At 44.8% G+C, this 20,123-nt stretch overlaps 4 protein-coding genes across 4 annotated transcripts in view; 2 read left to right on the top strand and 2 right to left on the bottom strand.

The window, feature by feature from the left end:
- Nucleotides 1-374, top strand: part of PpBr36_10472 (uncharacterized protein) — a gene marked incomplete at both ends in the record, with an annotated part of 1,268 nt that extends 894 nt beyond the window's left edge. Inside the window, one exon of the mRNA XM_029897583.1 lies at nt 36-374. Coding sequence (XP_029744011.1) covers nt 36-374 — 339 coding nt within the window. The remainder of the gene's footprint in view (nt 1-35) is intronic.
- Nucleotides 375-6,457: 6,083 nt separating this feature from the next.
- On the bottom strand, nt 6,458-7,650 carry PpBr36_10471 (uncharacterized protein; the record flags this gene model as incomplete). Its single annotated transcript, XM_029897582.1, has 2 exons — nt 6,458-7,468; nt 7,567-7,650. 2 exons carry the CDS (start codon nt 7,648-7,650, stop codon nt 6,458-6,460), a joined length of 1,095 nt encoding a protein of 364 aa, XP_029744014.1.
- Nucleotides 7,651-9,344: 1,694 nt separating this feature from the next.
- PpBr36_10470 (uncharacterized protein) lies at nt 9,345-11,370 on the top strand (the record flags this gene model as incomplete). The annotated part of the gene is made up of 3 exons (XM_029897581.1): nt 9,345-9,700; nt 9,764-10,101; nt 10,169-11,370. The coding sequence occupies 3 exons, from the start codon at nt 9,345-9,347 to the stop codon at nt 11,368-11,370; spliced, it is 1,896 nt and encodes a 631-aa protein (XP_029744013.1).
- Nucleotides 11,371-11,836: 466 nt separating this feature from the next.
- Nucleotides 11,837-13,650, bottom strand: PpBr36_10469 (uncharacterized protein; the record flags this gene model as incomplete). Its single annotated transcript, XM_029897580.1, has 3 exons — nt 11,837-12,199; nt 12,284-13,447; nt 13,549-13,650. The coding sequence occupies 3 exons, from the start codon at nt 13,648-13,650 to the stop codon at nt 11,837-11,839; spliced, it is 1,629 nt and encodes a 542-aa protein (XP_029743918.1).
- Nucleotides 13,651-20,123: the final 6,473 nt, after the last annotated feature.

Genomic DNA, 20,123 nt, shown 5'->3' with positions numbered 1-20,123 from the left:
TTTTTTTTTTTTTCTTTTCCTCGTGTCTCTCTCAGAGTGTCTTGCAAAAGCCGTCTGAGTTCTTGTCCTCAAAACGTGAAACGCTGACGAGTCTCACCACTACCCAGAAACCAGCAAAGGAATATCAAGACACTATCAGCGAGATGGAAAAGAGACTCGCCAAAGATCCTACTGATTTAATGGCACTAATGCTCCGCACTATGTCGCAATACCAGGTAGGCATGGCCGTGCGAGGGGACACCACCCCTGAGGTGGCCGATTATCTAGGCTACCTGGATGTGTATAAGCTCTACCCGGATCTCGAGCCTGCCAGACTCCGAAATTACTATCAGAGAGTTCTTGATGGCAAGGAGGCGGCCGGCATCAGGGACTGAAGCGCTTGAAGAATCTGCTGTTCACATGTTGCTATCAGAGAGTCATTTGAGCGGCGATGGGATGTTTGAGACATGTAGAATTTTATGATTGCTTGTTTAAAAACCGATGCTAGCCTCCAAACGCAACTATGTGATTCTTTGCACGCCAGATCAACCTTCGCCTGCAACCCATCACAACGGCATTTTTTCAACTTTTGTTCTTGTGTTCATTAACATTTACATTTAAAGTTACAAATTACAATAAATAATATAATTTGCGAATGTTGCTATTTAACAGATAATACGGGCTCAAAGTATATATTGAACAGTCTTTCTGTTTGCAAATATTTTGAATTGATTAAATCATTTATTGTTGAAAACCGCGAGTTCTGGTGTAATTTTGGGATCGTTGCGTTATTTTTGCACAAATGCTGTACCCGAGTTGACGTATGATTCTTGTTTCCGAGCGACTTTGGTCCATGACTTCATCATGACGTCTTGCGAGCTTAGAGGAGCCACTGGGCACGAGCTGTTCTGCAAGCTCGCGTCGGTCGACACGCCAATACACAGTGACGCTGGCACCGAATGCTGTGGCATAATATTCGCAGCCCAAACCCCCTGCCCGATGGATGCAGCGAACTGCTCAGATACGTGTGGGAGATTAAGGATACGCAGGTGTTTTCTTTTTTTTTGTTTCCCTCAAGGCATGTTCTGCAGAACGATCCGGAACGATCCGGTCGTGTGGTAGACGTTGGACTTGCTAGCGCTGTTGCATTTGGGCGACGAATACCTTGGCTCAAAAGGATCAAAGTGAAATTGGTTGGAGAAATCATCGTGATAGCATATTTTGGCTACCTAAATGCTCGTGCCGGCTGTATTGGATGATGTGAAAACCGGCCGGCAAACCCGTTACGACGAAAGCCAGCTCAAGACTCCAGCTGCGTCTACACCGTGAATCTGCTGTTGTAGTTCTCTTGCTTGAAGTGATATAATGGATTTTTTAGACGGCTTTGTATCCGGTTAGAAAGATGAAACTGTTGCCAGTACTGTCACTAAGCTCATACTGTGACTTTGAGATTTTGCTACAGGCAGCGTAGGCATTGAAGCACTGATATACTTTGGCCTCTTTGGAAGTTTATGAAGCCGCGTTTGACTATTCATCAGGTGCTCCTCAAAATCTGGTACTGATTTGAATAACACGAAATCCTTCAAACGGCCCCCGAATTCTGACCAAGCAATCTTGAGGCTTGATGTTGCTGCGCTGCTGACTACTGCGCATGAGGGCAAACTCGGGCCGTACGCAGTGGTGTCTTGTAATTTTTGTCTCTGCAAAGTTACGGACCGCATCCTTTATATCTTTCCGGGTATTCCACCACCGCTTACCTCGGGGATAGGAGCGTGCATTTGATGTGCTTCCAGTTCCGATGGTGCCATATTGACTACTGTAGACCTGTTTTCCTTTTGCTGTCGACACAACATATCTGTGCCGACTTGGTCTCGTCTGGGACAGGTGACGAGCAAATCGGTATCTAAGTAGCTACATTTCCTCTCAAACCAACCCCCAAAGTCAAAGCATGAGCCAAGCTTTGCAAGGAACCGGGGACGTAATGCCTGCCTTCTACGACCCCGATCACCCTGCAAACTAAGGCATTCCAAAACACCCCCACGGGGCCCGTGGCAGCCCAAATCGGTGGGGCGGCCAACCCGTGGGTGGGTTGAATTTTTTGTGGGGGGGGCCCGGCCCGGCCCAAAACCGTACACGGGTTTTCTTTAGTCTCAGGGCTCATCCCTGAAGCCCAAAGCTCCACAATTGATCCACTTCGTTCGCTTCGCTCCACTTCGTGGCTCAATTGCGGCTTTGCAATGTACCTGTGGGTCCATCCAAAAAACGCTTTGGTTCAGGTCTGAGGACAACTTGTCGATTTTCGCCGTTTATGGCGGTATTTTTGGCCTTTTTTTAACCGAAACTCCTTTATTATTCCACAACTATATATAATATTAAAAAAATAAAATATCGTTAAAAATAGCGTTTAATACCGCTATTAATAGCAATTCGATTTATTTTTTTATTTGTTATTATAACCGAATTCGATACCACCTGCCTTTAATCCGTTTATGGCGGTATTGTTTTTTCGATTTTTTTTTCGATTTTCGATTTTTTTTGATATTATTTTAAATTTCTGACCAAATTTTATAATTTTTGCACGTAAAGGGTCGTATATATTTATATATTATTATATTAAATTTTGTTGTATATACCATATTATATAAGCAGTTAAATAAGCGGATAGGTAAAGTATATATTTTTTTATATATAATTTACAATCGAAATTGGTTTATAATTTTACCAATTTTAACGATAATAAAACCAAAACTTCAGAGATTCGATTACGTATATAAACAAACGTCCAAATTTTGTCTCACTTATAATATCGGTTTTAAAAACTGTTTTATAAAAAAAATGCTAAATGTGTATTTTATAATTTTTTTTGCTTTATTCAATTAATTTTATATTTTTTTTGTTTTGCAGCCAAATTTTGTGGTTTTTGCACGTGAGGGGTGGCATATATATATTTAATATAATATCACATTTTTGTACGTATATTTAATTATATAAGCCGTTAAATATGCGGATAGGTAAAGTATATCCAATTTTATATATATTTTACAATCGAAATGCTTTTACATTTTTACCAATTTTAACATTAATAAAACCAAAATTTGAAAAAGTAGATTATATATACTAATAAACGTCAACGTAAAACTTGATTTACAATACCGGCCCTTTTTATATTTTTATATAAAAAAATGCTAAATTTGTATTCTTTTTCTATTTTTTACTTTATTTAATTAAATAAAATTTATAAAAAAAGAATTTATATAGAATTTATTAACAAATTGATCAAAAAATATATTATGTAAAAATATTTTCATTTTACCAATATTTGCGTAAATTATTTAATTTTTTAACAAATTGTTAATTTATATAAAAATATTAATAAAACTTTTGTTTTAATCGATAATTGTATGCATTTTGCAGTATTAGGTTTACTAAGCTATAAAAACTGTAAATTAAACTAAAGTTAATATTATCTACCATTATTTAAAGCAAGAATTAAATATAATAAAAAATTACAAGTTTTACTTAATATTCTAATATTTTTCCAAATACTGTGGCTATAAAGACGCGGCCGGCATTTAAATAATTAATAAACTCCAATAAATTTAACGCAAAATACTATATATTTTTATAATTTTTATTTATTTTTTATTCGAATATTTGATTGCAAGCTATGGGTACACTATTTTCTTTCGCCATTATAATGCGAATATTTTATATATACCCGCTATAAACGGCAAAATATCATAAATTATCGTTATATTAATAAAATAATAGTAGCGATATCGCAATATTAGGTATATTATTAATAATACCGTTATAAACGGCGAAATGCGACAAATTATCGTTAATGGTACCGCCATGAACGGCGAAATGCGACAAATTATCGTTGGTGGTACCGCCATAAACGGCGAAATGCGATAAAATGTCCTCAGACTAAAACGAGCGCGATCTTTTCGGCCAATGTAATTGGTCGAAAAACCATGTGGCTGAAAGGTACATGGAGCGCTCGGTCCCCACTGCGAAGCAGGGGGGTCTAGTCTGAGCACTGAGACTACTAAACCAGAGCGTTTTTGGATGGACCCACAGGTACATTGCAAAGCCGCAATTGAGCCACGAAGTGGACCGAAGTGGATCAATTGTGGAGCTTTGGGCTTCAGGGATGAGCCCTGAGACCATGTGTTGATAGGCTTTTCGTAATGTCGATCGATAAACAGAACGTTGTTTATACGAGTATAAAGATATATATTGCTTGTGTGTTCTATGAAACTGTCTAGAGGTGAGCTTCTGAACGTCCTTCCGTCTTATACTCGCAATTGGGCGGGTGAGTCACGTGCAATTGGCCTGTGCGGCATTGCACGTGATTCATCGCTCTATTGTTAATTTCCCTCTATTCCAACAATTCCGACATTTAGTCCGTGCTCCGAGGATAAGGTCAAGTTTTACCGGCCCTCGAAGACCCACTCATAGATTGCATCCTATTCGTAATCGCATTATATTTATCAACGTATTTTCCCGTCCCAATGTAAAGCCTATTTGGAACTCTTTTGGTGGTTATCGCCTCAAAATTCCAATCAAGGGGCCACTCGCCGCCTTTTGGCTCCACTTCGCAGTTGCCGACGACAGTCATTGTATACATTTTGCCGTTATCATCGTAGACTTTAATCTCACTCGGCGGTATTGTAAAGGAAATGCTACCTATGATCTTCCGACGGTGCCACTTCGAAATTTCGCAATCCCAGAGCACTTCATCTGGGTCTCCTGCTAGTACGGAGGTAGGCGAAAAGCCCAAGACTGCAAAGACAAAAGTTCTTAGCTGCATATTTATAAATGATTGATAGATATTCGTATTTCTGGTGGTTTTTGCAAAAATATTACAGAATTTAAGGTTGAACAATATAAGAGGGATGAGTAGGAGTGGAATAAACAGTGGGTGGTTTTATCAATTTGATGTTCAAGTGTTTAATTGTTGAAACCAATTTCATGTAACGAGGTGTTGCAAAAGGGGTCGTCTTATGTCAACATCTTTTATCCTCTTGGTGGCGTATGGATCCGGGTCACGGGTTAGCCGTTCCTCATGCATCAAATCTCAGTCAAAGTAATCATGCCTTAAGTTGGGCCTGTTTATGCGATCGGAATTTTTGCAAGCATATTCTGCTTAGCACGAATATAGTATGGAAAAGCTCATTCAGGCAGCCAAGCCCTTTCCCATGCACTCAGCAGTACCGAATTGCCAACCTTATCTCACGAACTAGGATTATCTTGTCGCAGTTGGTCTACTTGGCAGAGCCGGACATTTCCAGCTTTCTCTTGTCAGGCCTGGTTTCTAAACATGGGCTTAGCGTTTATACTAGCTTACATGGCTGACTCGGCCTTCCAGTAGTTTATGCGCAAATAAGAACCAATGATAAGCATTTCCAACATAAGAAAGAGCCCTCATAACGAATTTCCGCCAACACAGCGGCAGTGTTGTAGTCCTTGAGGAAACTCAACAGAGTGCAGTAGTACTTTACGTTTCCGGCCACGGCTAAAGCGCCGACCCGTGCACCTTGGAAACCACTGCCAGCCCTTTATCACGGATGTAGTGTTTTGAAATAAATCTTCCACTTGGTTGTGCTTTTCGTTGACAACCACCCCCCACCGAATGCGCAAATTAACACTACCATAGTCCCAGACGCCCTATTTATAGAGCCACCTATTTGTAGCGCCACCTATTTAGAGAGCCAGCTATTTATAGAGCCAATTGAACACAACACGTATGTTGCAGAAGCGTCATATTTTTTTAATTGTGTACGCGGGTTGTAATTATGGTTGTTTATTCATAAAATAGATTAACAAGCTTGCACAATATTTGGTCGCATCGAAATAAAAGGAAAGACAAGGTTACCAGGTAACTATTAGTCAGATAAATCACAGAAATAAAGCAGCTGTGAAAGATCTGAGAGATCTCCCGGTCTAGATCTCTAGTTTTGATTTGGCGACTCTGCGGCAAATCTAACTCGATGGAGTGCACAAGAATGTGGACAAAGATAGATTTTACTACTTGAAACAAACTTATTGCCGCGGTCACAAGGATGATTCGATAGTCTCCCATTCGACCTTTGTCCCCTTGTTATCGATTACCATTTAATTCCCCACTCTTACACTAGTTATTGCTAGGTTGTAAACATATGATATTCCAGAAACGGCAGGGTGTACATGTATGAAAAGATTGTGGAGTTTGGTTTGGCGCCAAGGGGTGAAATGCCGCCTTAATCGGCCACCAGCGCCAGCCAAATTCGCCGTCCGTTTTCCGTAGAACCCAAGCTTTGAATACAATTCTACCTCCGAAATCATTTCTTAAACACAACCCAAGTAAAAACAACACATTCCAGACATTATATGAACCAATGCAACGTCCAAACTCAGAAATGTAGTCATAATGATGGGACTACCCACACCAGAACCGGTACATTTGACTAATTACCATGCAATATTCGGTCCCTCAGCCAGCTCTTCCATACGGCTCATATGCCTTGTTCGCTACCGTCCGCGCCGGCGGGCTAGAGCTGAGACTCCTCATGGCAATGTCATGCGCTCGCCCACGGTCACTGTACCGGTCGGCAGAATACTCATCCTCGGCCATCCAGTCGGCGTCAGCACCGCGGGGCGCCGCACCACCGTACCCGACCCTGCCCAGCATCATCTGCCGCTGCTGCTGCTCCTCCTCGACCTGGGCGTACGTGTGCCTGTTCAATCCGGGGATGCGGGACAGGATCCCGCCCTTGCGGGACGGGACTGCACTGACGACAGCGGCCCTCTTCTCCCCGACCCCGAGGTTCAGCGCCCGCAGGCCACGGCCCCTGCGCTCCTCGGCGCCCACCGCGCCCAGCCGCGTGCACGCCCCGACCGCCGCGCCGAGCATGAGCAGCAGCGCCAGCCAGGCGAGCGCGAGCCCGCCCGCGCCCAGCGACGATGACAGCCCACGCGCGCCGAATCCGCTGCTGAACTCGGCGTCGAGGACGCGGAAGACGTGCGTGGCGGCCGCGGCGGCCATCAGCAGCACGACGGTGGCCACGACGGAAAGGACGGCGGCCGCGCGGCCGGTCGAGGCCCTCGCGACGCCCAAGGCCGACAGGGCGGAGAGGATGGCGGTGAGCCCTGCGCCCAGGGCACAAAAGACAAAGGCGCCGGGGAGGAAACGGGTCGCGATGTTGCGGTAGCTCGAGAGCGCGGCCGTGTAGCCGCCGGGGTACTCCTGTCTCAGGGACGTGCTGTCGAGGCGCAGGTGCTGGCCCGGGTCGAACCAGAACTTGATCTGCGGCGAGGAGCATGACGGGCCCGAGGATGTGCGGGCGCAAAAGGTGAGCAGGGAGATGGTGTACTCGGTTGCGAGACCGAGGGTGGAGGCGCTGAGGTCTCCGCCGATAAAGTCTGTACCCGACAGGGTGGAGATATCCCTCAATAGGTCGGCATTGCTGAGGACGGACGGGAGTTTGAGGGAGGAGGTGTTGATCTGGTGGTTGGGGGGGTTAGCAAAAGAGGATCCGTCGAGGAATACGCTGGAACGGAGCTTGCCTTGAGGAAAAAGATGTCGGCGAGTTGATTTCCTACTCCTGCGAGGAGGATGAGTAGTACGAAAATGAATGCAACAAGACTCAGAAAGACGGGCACGAAATCGACTATTCGTTTTGCCATCTTGGCTGGTGTTAACGGTGGTGTTCGCGGGTTTTTTTCTCTATGACCTCGGCGACACTCGCGACTTGCAGCTGATTGGATAGTATTGGGATAGTATTAGTGATGTGAAGGCGTGATGAAATAGGTAAAAGTAACAAGCTGACCAGGTAAAAGAAAAAAACCAAAAAACCCGAAGGAAATTCAAGGCGATACTTTCAGCAAAAATGAACAAAAAAAAAAAAAAAGATTTGATTCTGTTATCAAACAGATCGGGGGATACGTCGAGCTTATCCAAATAGCATCACCCACACGACCGAGGTCGACTCGCCTAGATCGGTAGTCGACAAGCCCCCCCGCTGAGCCAAAATTAAATCCCAAACATGGATTTCCAGACGCAAGCTGACGGATTCATCTGTGGTGTGGCCGAAATAGTCATGGGTGGTCTTGGCCTGCAGCCAACGGCAAGCAAGGGTCAGCGAATTTGGGGGCAGTAAGCGCGCAGCTTTGTTCGATTGTCGCCTCTGTTTAGTGTGAGTGTGGTTGGCGTGCTGGACCTTTGTCAGCAAAGGTTACGTTGGATTGGGGACTGGGGGACTGATTGATTGAATCCCTTGCGGATATGGCGTCTTCCGAAGGGGCTTAGACAAGAACACCCCCCCTCTCACCAACTCCCGTTCTTCCCGATGCTGTTGGCCGGATCGGTTTGCAGTGAGAATGACAGCCGTTAATGAGTTACTAACTGGTTTGCGGCTTAATGATCCTGCCACACAAACGTGCCCGCCCCACGTTTCTCTTCCAAACGTGTGGCGCTGTTCCCGATTCTGATACGGCGTTCGGGAGTGTTGTGGTCCGGAGGGCTGGGCAAGTCAATTCTTTTTTTTTTTTTTTTTTTTTTTTTTTTTTTTTTTTTTTTTTTTTTNNTGGCGAGTGGCTTTGCCCCATGCCGGCAGATGCGCACATAAAAAAAAAAAAAAAAGTCGTCACAATAGGCTCTGGATTGATCGTCTGTCAATCTGTCTCCATTGTTGCTTCTCCACAGTAAACAAACAGCACAGGAGTGCCAGATCCAAGGCTGCCGAGTAAACACCAAGCAATCACCCACAGCAAAAGGACCTTCATGATCCTGGTTTTTTTTTTCTGTCCGCCGGTGGTGCAGAGTCCCGGGTGGACATGTGAGAAATTAGCGTCCATGGCACAGCATCTTGGTTGGTTGTCTTATTCTTCTGGTGGATTGACCGCCCTCCCCATTTGGTAATTTTCTACAATGTGATTAAGCGCCGGCCACCGGATCCGGCATAGTTGACCTTACATCATCGCCCTTCCCGTCGCTATTTTCGGTGACGACCCCTGCCGCGGTACTACATCCCCCTGCCTGTAGGTTGCCCTGCCTTCAGCTTTCGTTTGCGGCTTGACAACACAAATATCATGTGCTTGACGAGTATAATCTGTATGCCTGGATAAAAAGATTTCATCACCCCTCGAAATGTATCCAAATGTCATATCTACCATAGTCGCGGTGTCAAACATCAGTAAGCCTAATCTCTATTGGCGTTTTTATTTTATTTTGTATTCTTTTTTTTTGTTTTTTTTCTTTCCTTTCTACTTTATATTTCTGCCTTTCACTTGACATTCTTGATTCCCACCACTTGCACAAATATACCCGACACGTCCAGGTGATCGACTAGTCTGGTTGAACACCCAGCAGGACTGTCACGATGCTACTTTCACTTCTTCCAGTTTCTCTTCTACTAGCCATCGCTTCCGCAAAACAATACAATGTTACAGTCGGCAAGGGTGGCTTGAAGTTCGACCCAGAGATCATCACAGGCGCGCAAAAAGGCGACACCATTAGGTATTCCTTCTTCGCCGCCAACCACTCGGTAGTCGAGTCCAACTTTGCCGATCCATGCATACCTTTGAACGGAGGTGCTTTCAGTGGGTTTGTGCCAACGGCGTCACCAGACGTGGCCTCGACCACGACCTTTACCATCGAGCTGAACGATACCAAGCCGAGATGGATCTACTGCAGCCAAGGAGCTCATTGCAAGAATGGCATGGTGCACTCCATCAAGTGAGTATTAACAACCTGTACTAGAATCATCTTCTTCATACTAAAGGCGAATGCATCAATCAGCGCACCAACATCGGGCAACACCCACGACGCATACAAACAAAAGGCCAGCCAGGCTACGCCATCCTCTCCCCAGAGCAAGCGCCCGGTCGGCGGCGTCCGTGAGGTCACTGTCGAGGTCGCACCCGCGGGCGAGCTCCGCTTCCAGCCCAACAACATCACCGAGCCTGCAGGGACTGTCGTCAAGTTCAACTTCAACCCGGCGAACCACACGGTGACGTCTTCCTCATTTGATAAGCCGTGCGAGCCTAATGAGGGCGGTTTCAGCAGTGGTTTCATCCCAACCCAGCAGAGCCCCTCTGGCGTGAGCTTTCATATCGAGGTCAAGGATGAGAAGCCAGGTATGTCTAGACTCAACATGTTTAGCCACCAGCTTCGACATAAGAGACTAACACGGCACCATCGCAGTCTGGTTTTACTGCGCCGCTGGACCCTCGACCGGCGGCCACTGCTCCAAGGGCATGGTGGGCGCCATCAACGCTCCCGCGTCAGGAAACACGCTCGAGGCCTTTACCGAAAAGGCCAAGACCGTACTGGCGGCGTCCATCCCGCCCAAGGCACCGATCGGCGGTGTGGTGACGGCAAACGGCACTCAAATCGCCACCTTCAACGGCAACGTGCTCAACGTCCAGGTCCTCGACAAGGGCGTCATCTCGCACGTGCCCAAGCCCGGCGACAACACGACCGAGGCCATCTCGGGCATGGCCGGCGGATCGCAGCCGCTCGACTACGGCTGGGGTGAGAAGCTGAGCCCTGCTGCCCTGGAGCGCCTCGAGGTGCTGCTGCTCATCGACAACGCCATCCTGGACGGGCTCTGGGACGGCTTCGACCGGCTGAGGGCCGGCAACGCCTGGGCCGGCGTGTGGCCGCCCGCCGTCGTCTCCGTCATCGGCGGCGCCGCGGCCCAGGCCCTGGTCCACCGCACCACCCTCACCGACGCGCTGCAGCACTTCGGCCAGGGCGTCGGGCCGGCCTGCCGCGTGTCCTTCCCCAGCGGCAGCATCGACGAGTGGCTGGCCGCGGTGCAGCACCTGCTGACGCTGCAGATCGGCGTGCTGACCGACGCCATCACGCAGCTCGCCGCGTCGGACCCCTGGCTCGTCCCGGCGCTGGGCACGCAGATCGGCGCCAAGTCGCGCAGCAGCGCCGTCGTCAACATGATCCAGCGCCACAGGGCGTCGCCCGCGGCGCGCGAGCCGCTCCTCCCCGCCAGGCTGGCGCTGTCGTTTGTGCGGCGCGAGTTTGTGCAGTCGTGCCCCGAGGAGGTCAAGGCCGGCAGCCTCGCCGACGCCAAGCAGCTTCCCAAGCTGACCTTTGTCGAAAAGAAGAAGCTCGGGTCCGCGGACGACGGCGTCGTCACGGCCGTCAACGTGCTGATACCCGCCGACGCGCCCGCGGACGGCGAGCTGTACGTCGCCTGGATCGGCGCCTGGGGCAGCCTGCAGTTCACCGTCGTCCGGAGGACCGACGGGTTCGCGACCGTGCCGGCGAACATGTACGGGACGCTGTGGGCGGTGCTGACGACCAAGCAGAACGTCAAGCTGCAGGAGGTTGCCGACGTAGCAGTCGCGGGGCCGGAGCCGATTTGGGTGGCCGATCCTTCTTCTTGATCTTTTTTTTTTCCGCCATTAGCGCATGGCTGAGGGGAGGGGGCGGGGGCCTATGGAGTTTTAATGCTTAACGTGGGCTCCGTTGTTAGAGATGATTAATTTGCTGTACATATGTGTTCTTGCTGGAATCAACGGTTAAACTTCGTCAGAGCATCTGTGTCTAATTCGTATTTACTGGAATAAAGCTCGTTATTCTTTCGATAAAGATGCAGTTAATTTTCCAGACAAATCTCCTGACAAACCCGTAATATGCAACAGACCAAACAAACGAATCAAAATGCATGGCAAATGCGAAATGATGCTTGGCCGGCCTGGCTCAAAGTTCTCACGAAGCCCGCCCAGAAGCTCTCAAACGCTTCGGGTTGACGTATATCCGAAACCCAAGCGGGCAACATGCACTCACCGTTCCCCCCCTCCCTCCTCCCTGTCCTCTTCATCAATGAGTCGAATCCTTGGGCTCCCCAAATCATGCCTTGAGCTCCAGATCGGTCCTCTCACGGATCTTTATCATCAGGGGCGACTTCTCCCAAACGGAATAGCAGCGCTGGTCCGTCAACCAGTTCTCGAAGCTGGGGTGCACGTCGACAAAGTCAAAACGGAGGAACATCCTGGCCAAGATCAGGCGCATTTCGGTGTACGCGAGGTTCTTGCCGATGCAGTCGCGCGGGCCGTAGCTGAAGGGCTTGAAGACGGCCATGTTGTCCTTGGCGAAACGGGGCTCGTACAGGGGATGGCTCGGGGAAAGGAAGCGTTGCGGCCGGAACTTGTCAGCCTCGAGGAAGTGCTCGGGGTTGAGGTACGTGGCACCCTGGAACACGTGTAAGATGGTCTATGATGCGTGTCGACGTTGTGTTAGTTTATGTCTTACTGTCGTCTTTCTGGTGAGTTTTGACACCCGTTGTGTGGTACTTACATCCTTGGGAATATATTTTCCGCCGACAACGGCGCCAGGTGAGACGCGCGGTGGGACCTCGGCGCCCGGCGTGTGGATGCGAAGCGCCTCCTCGATGCAGGCGTGCAGGATTGGCAGCATACTGGCTCCGACCGAGTTCAACTGGACATCTGCCTCGCGCTTGAAGTGGCCACGAACCTCGGAAACGACGGCATCAAGCCACTGGCGATTTTCAGGCAGGTTCAAACAGTAGGCAAGCGTCGCCATGCATGTGGCCGCCGTCTCGCTGCCGGCGATGACGAGCGTTTCGGCGTTGAACTCGATCTCAGCTGGGGTCAGGCGCTGCTTGTCCGTGTTCTCGCGCATCATGTAGCCAATAAAGTCTCGCCTGACCACTGGGTTGCCGTCGGCGCCAATCAGGTCCGTCTTGCCGTAATCTGCTCCCTTGGCCATGCGCGCTCTGGCCTTTTCGAAGGCGTAGTTGCGGGTGTAGAAGAACGCCTTGATGGCGCCTGTCAAATCGAGCCCGGCGAGCGGCAGGAGAAGCGGCATGGTGGCGGCGAGGGCGCGATTATACGAACCCCCCTTGACGCTCTTGAACAGGCTTGTGATCCAGGGGTGCCCCTTGCCGCTCTCGAGGGCTCTAAAGGAGTCTGACAAGGCCAGGTCCCCAATGATGTCAAAGCTGACGTAGTTGAACCATTTGACGAGATCCGGGTAAGAGCCGCTTTGCGCTTCTTCGGAGAGGCGCCGGATCAACAGGTCCACGTAATACGTGATGATAGGCTCCTGCTCATGCATTGCCGCGTCGCTAAAGGCGTGGGCGAGCGCGCGGCGCTGCCGGCGGTGTTCTTCGCGCGTCGGGGCCGCGATCATAGAGGGATTCGGAGGTGGTCCGAAGAAACCCTCGACTTTTACGAACTCGGTCTCGGTGCCTCCCTGGCGGTGTGCGTATATGTCGGTCCAGCCCACGGAGGCGTCGACCGCCAGCCGGTCGGGACCTACTCGTACGATATTGCCGTACTTGGCATGGATCGACACTGCACGCTTCGCAAAAATGCCTTGCACGTAGCATTGGAACTGAAATGGCACGTCGCTGATGGCCATGAGGGGCGGACCAGGAATTTTGGCGAGTGGGTGAAAGTAGAGCCGATACACGGACAGGCCGATATAGTAGATGACGAGCTACACATGAGGCGGGTTTATGAATATCATTGTCAGCTCCAGATCTTGATTCTTCTCTGCAAAGTCGAGCGCTGTAGTGTGACAGCAAAGCAGCTACTTACGCCGCCGAGAAGTACGCTCCCAAGGCCATACAGTCGCTCGGTCGCTCCCTTGGCCGCCACCCCGTTAAGGGAGGCCACATTCTCTGGGGTGAATAAACCCATTCTCGTCGAGAGCGACTGCAGTTCAGGGTTAGGAGCTCGCAGGTGTCGTAGTGTTGCGCTTCGTCTAATGTCGCGACTCTTACCATGGAGTTGGGTCTAGATGGATGTATTGTAAGATAGGACGGGAGCCCAAGAGAATTGGGACCATTCTTTTCTAATGAAAATACCACCTGCAATACGTCACAGCCTTAATTTGGCAACATTAACCACGTCCACAGCAAACACCCAATAAGGAAGGGAAAAAAAACCCCCCCAATGGAATACGGAGGCGGGGAATTCGGACAGCTGGCTCTATCCGCACCCCGACATCAACACGGCCATGCTTTGCATTAGCCACTTACCGTATGGGATAGGCATCGCAGACGCTCAAATTACTCGTCAGAGCTGGGAGTGTTCGAGTAACCCCTCTTGAGTGTATTTTGGAGGTGGCCTGAGACCGAGAGACAGGGGTATACAGCCGGCCATGCAAGCGGGAATCCATCGAAGCGGGTGTGCTAGTGGGGGTGAATACAAGGGGGACATTCCATACGGAATCTTTCACTACCAAGCTATTTGCGCCCCTCTTTCTATTCCCCATCTGTGACAACATGTGCCGAGATTCGGTTGTCTCAGACAGCCAAATCCGAAAGCCGCCGGGCGATTTGCAGACTTGGAATAACCTCTAAAGCCGAACGGCCTCTTCATGTGAGCAAAAACTCGGGTAAGAACAATATTCGGAAACGGCGGGTTTATCCTTGTTTACATATGATCGCTAGTTGTCTGGCTTTTCATTTACTAAACTTACCCGTATTCCATTGCGTGGTTAATAAGCAGCGGGATGCAAATGAGAACGGACTTCGGACTTGGCACCAGCATTGAAATCCGCACGGCTCCAACACCAACAAGTCAACAAGAAATAGCTTCTATCACTTTTTCGTCGGCCTCCACAATAACCTACTCTACTGTGTAAAATAATCTACGATGTACATACCATCCAGGATCACTTGCACAATGCACATTCGGATTATGTGATTATGCTTGTGAAAGTGTTTTTAAAGATGGTATTATGGATAGTTGACTGGTAGGAACGGTGGAATAAATGGCTTCTTTTTTGCATACTAGTGCAACCAATAGCCAACTTGGTGATGGAAGACGTAATGAAAAAAAAAGTTACAGGCAATATAATAGGCGTTGATAGTCACAGGGCTCATCCCAAAAACGCATAGTCTCAGTGCTCAGACTAGACCCCCGCGGGGTCCGAGCGCTCCATGTACCTTTCAGCCACATGGCTTTTCGGCCAATTACATTGTCCGAAAAGATCGCGCTCGTTCTAGTCTGAGGACAACTTGTCGCATTTCGCCGTTGATGGCGGGTGTTTGTACTGTATTCGCGCTGTCCCTGCACTGTATACGCAAAAATAACAGTTGAACCACGGTATGCAATTAAATATTCGAATGAAAAATAAATAAAATTCGTGAAAATAAAAAGTGACCTGCATTGGATTATTTGGAATTGGGTAATTTTTTCTGTTAAAAAACCGTTATTTTACGTATTTTGGTTTTAATAATATTCATCTATTTAGTACAATCGGCAGTTTTTGATTATATTTAATTGACGTTTTAAATAAAGTTAGATAATGTTAGAATGCTCCTTTATTTTAAAATATGAATATTTACCAGTTTAACGGAGCAAAGTACATGCAATTATCGTTTAAAATGGATATTTTATTAGTATTTTGATATTTATTAATAATTTATTAAAACGTTAAATTACTCGCGCAATCATTGGTAAAATTACGTAAAACTTCGACATATCCATTTTTCTTCAGTATTATATATAAATATTATTCAACTTTCTTGTTACAAATTTCTTTTGAGTAGATAAAACAAAAGATAAGAAAATAATGCAAGTTTAGCATTTCTTTATGCAAAGCAATAATAAAAACAAATATCATAAATTGGGTCTCGCTTGGACGCTTGTTGATATACGTAATCCAATCCCTGATATTTTGGTTTTATTATCTTTAAAATTGATAAAAATATATATACTTAACCTATCCGTTTATCTGACGGCTTATGTAATATAATCTATATACCAAAATTGTATGTATCGTTATTTATACGTATACCACCACGATGTACAAAGGGTTTGAAATTTGGTTGAAAAATAAAAATAATATTAAAAAATGAAAAATCGACCAAAAATCGAAAAAATAGTACCGCTATAAATGGATTAAGGGCAGGTGGTGTCGAATTCGGCCGTCACAGTCGATACAAATGTAAATTAAATCGTTGCTAATAATTTTAATAACGGTGGATACCCCCTGATGGGCACCCCNNCCCCCCCCCCCCCCCCCCCCTAATGGGCACCCTTTTTGCACCAAAACTCCCCTTTTATAAAACGTTAGAATAAATCGAATAAAAATCGTATCGATACCAGTTTGAAAATGTATATAGGGACTTAATAGTAGAGCCCATACCGGGAAGGATTTTTGGATATGTATAATATATGTTGAAAGTTTGGCGGTTAAATCCGGTTTTAGATTTTCCCATACAAATTGTATGGTAACGAAAAACGGTAATAATTACCGCAATTTCCCGTTTCAAAAGCCAAAATTAAAACCACTATCATATTATTTATATATAACTTTATTAAGGTAGTTACCCTGTTTTTCTACGATACATTTAACGTTTGATTAGCGGATATAGATATATATATATATATATATATATACCTTATAAGCTTATAGTCGTTATATAAATATTATGTATAACGTAGCTAAAAATAGTAAATAAAGAATATTAAATTGAGTAATCGGTTGGATAAGTAACAATTTAATAATATTTGTAATTTTGGCTTCTAAAACGGGAAATCGCGGTAATTATTACCGTTTTTCGTTACTACACAATTTGTATGGGAAAATCTAAAACCGGATTTAACTGCCAAACTTTCAACATATATTATATATATTTAGAAATTCTTTTCGGTATGGGTTCTATTATTAAAACCCTTTATAGATTTTTAAAATGGTATCGATATGATTTTTATTCGATTTATTATAGCGTTTTCCAAAATGGGAGTTTTGGTGTAAAAAGGGTGTCCAGTAGGGGGGGTGGCCATCAGGGGGTACCCAACGTTAATTATTAATTACGTGGCCTCTTTTAACGATAACAGTTTTAAATAGCTTCGTTTCACGTTCCTATTATTCATTTATCTTATTATTTAATTGCAGCGGCGTCGTCATTAGTTAATTGCAAATTTTTGGCGATTTTGTTTGTTTACAAAAATGCCTTTTCCTGCTACGAATCTTCTTATGTCATTGTGGTGATTCTTTGAAACTTTTTTTTAAATATCTTTTCAAATCATTTTTTGGCAATTATCTTCCTTGGCCGTTCTGCTGTTCATCTATTATTTTGTCTGCCCTTTTTATCAATCGGTTTTGTTAACAATATGGGTTGCTTACAGGGGTTTAGGCATTAGCCTAGGTGCGGCCTGGTGCTAGTTGCGTTGTAAAAACCTGTAATTACAGGGTTTAAATGCATTAAATTGTTTACTAAATTTGGGATTAATAGATTTAATTCATTGGTGGGGGAGACTTTGCTTTATTTCCTTTATATACTCTCCGATATCGAAGTGGGGGTCCTCACCCCGCAAAAGGTTCCGGTGCCGCACACGATTTTCCGAAAAATTATTTTGTATGCGTTGTTGAAAAAAAACCCTTATTTCAATACAAACCATTTTTGGGTTTGCACTAATTTGCTGATTTGGTGAAAATTTCAACCCGGTACAGGGTAGCTGACTCGTAAATGCAGGGTGGGTATTAAGCCCGGTACAGGGTAAAACCCCATTCGCTGACTTTAAATCGCAACTTCTGTAATATACACAAAATATAACAGAAAATCCGACAGCCCCAATAGCCCCATTTCGGCATTGCCTATTATGGTTTATATACAGTTAAAAGTGGACCCATTATATGTTAAATAGCGCATATAATTAACACCCCTTTTTTTGTTATTATTTATATAAAGTCGGAAAAAAAAGTATAAAAAAAAATAAAACCCTAAAAAAAATCCCTTTTATGTCCCAACCCGACTCGAATTCCGGATATAAACCTCCTGGATAACTAAGCTTTTTGTACCCATTTATAACCCCCGAAATGGACGAACCCCCGAATTGGAAAAAACCCCCAAAATTGTAATAACCCCTGGATTCGAACCCCCGATTTACATAATATTAACCCACGGAATTAACTATTAAACCAAATAGCTAATTTGGTTGTTCGTTAGTAACAATTCAAATTAGGCATATTATATAAGGTATTTCGAATGCGTAAATCGCCCAAAATACGAGTTTTTTCAATTTTAATTCAACTTTTGGTATAAGGTCGGTATAAATTGCTTATTAATTAACTTCTGCAAGGTAAATTCGGGTAATGCGGCCGGTATTGGGTTAACAAAAATCCAATATTTGCAAACAAAGGAAATGTAATGGGTAATTAACTAACGAACTAATTAAATAATGCTTTAAAATTTAATAGGTAAAAACTAAACTTTTTAGGGGTTTAAACCTTATAAACTTTACAAAAACTTTGTAAATTGGAAACGTTAGGGGTTTTATTAGGCCATTAGCGGGCATTTGCTTGGATTCCAGGTATTTTAGGGTTATTAATCCTTTTGTAATTAACTCCCCTACGTAATAAAACTTTAATAACGTATATTTAATACGTTGGTGGTGCGTAGGGTTATATACGTTAATTTCAAAACCTGTATTATTTCCAAATATTGCAATAGGGCTTTTTATAGGTAGTCTAATTTTTATAAATAGGTTTTTAAACCACTGTATTTCACGCAGGGCTTCCGTTAAGGCATCGGTTTCGGCTTTTGGAGTGTTTAAAGCTATAGTATTAGCTTTTTTGCATTTCCACGTTATAAGGCCCCCAAATAGGGGATATAAATATCCGTAAATGGATTTTGAATTTTGCCTAGCCCCGGCAAAATCGCTATTATTAAAACCCAGTAATTTTAAGCCTTTAAAACCCCCTATTAATAAATTGGGTGGTAATTCGGCTTTAAATACTTTATTTCCGTAATAAATAAGTAAGGATTTAATACCCGCTAAATAACGTAATAAGTTTTTAACTGCCGTTAAGTGGATTATAGTAGTTTTTATTAAAAAATGTAAAAGCCATTAAACCGTTAAACTGATATCCGGGCGCGTTAATAACATTAAATATATAAAGGCGCCAATAATACTGTTACGATCAAGGTATCGGGTAACCTGTTCTTAGGGTAAAGTACAGTGGGTTGAAGCAATTGAGCGTTTGGACTAGGTAACTGGGGTTTCTTAATAACTGGGGTGAAGTTACAATCGATTCCTGGGTAAATAGTAAGTTAATTACTGCTAAACAATCTTAGACTAAGTTATATTTATATAGTAATAAGCGTGTTTTATATAAATTGTGTTCTGAACGTAATTTTTCCTAATTTGTTACAAATCGCAGAAATTATTTCCCTTAATTTATCGTAATTTTTTAAAAATTACCGAGATTATTTTTTTGGTAATCACGTGAAGTTACGTAATTCCATTTTTATATAATCTCGTTTCCGTCGGTCGGGTTCCGTGTGTCGTTAGGAGGGGTGTGACCCCGCCTGGCTTTATTGGTACCGGCCCAATTTGTTTGATCGTAATATTAGGTTTCCTTTCCTTTGGCCAAATTTTTTTAGTTTTTAAATAGTCCGTATTCCCTTAATCCTTGTTTCGCTTTTTTTTCTTGGTTAATTCTTTTGCGCCATATTTAATTGTATAATTAAATTAAAATTTGGTTATTCGTCGACAGAGCGTCGCCACGTTTTTTTCCTTTTTATTGTTGGTTAATACCGTTGAAATGTTTTCCTGCAATTTTTATTATGCTTAAGGCGTAATATTTTATTAGGTGTTTTTTTAAGATTTTGTTCGTTGCGTGGAATATGTTCGTTCCAATCGTTTTAGGTGCGATGTTTTGGGTTTATTTGCTGTTTAAATTCGTTATATCGGTCGCTAATATTCGAAATTGGACGCGGAGGTCGAGGCGTTCAAAAAGCAAATCTACGCGCAATAGGCAAAATTGTTTCGTTTACGAAAGTAGAAAAAATTGTAATTCAAAAAGATAATGCGAATTATATTTCGCGGAATCGACGATTTGGAGGAACTGGATCGGGTGAAGCGTGAGGAGGTAAAATAGGAGGAGCGACGACGATCGGCCGAAATTTTGCCTAAAATGGTTTTGGAATCGCTTTTTCCGGATTCCAGTTTTGTTTGGGATTCGTTTTTCCTAATGGGTTTTTTAAATCCTTTTTTATTGGAAAAGGTAAATGTTTTTGCGCAATATTTAATCGGTGCGTTATTTTGCTCGGGTGTTTTAGGTCGTAATATGTATTAATTGTTTTTTTTATCAATTTGTTTAATGGTGTAATTTGAAATCCTAATCGATCCCTAGCTTTTGGAAATAATAGGTA

This window comes from Pyricularia pennisetigena (assembly GCF_004337985.1).
Source record: "Pyricularia pennisetigena strain Br36 chromosome Unknown Pyricularia_pennisetigena_Br36_Scf_10, whole genome shotgun sequence".
NCBI classification, from domain to species: domain Eukaryota; kingdom Fungi; phylum Ascomycota; class Sordariomycetes; order Magnaporthales; family Pyriculariaceae; genus Pyricularia; species Pyricularia pennisetigena.
This window is presented reverse-complemented; position numbering and strand designations above follow the sequence as displayed.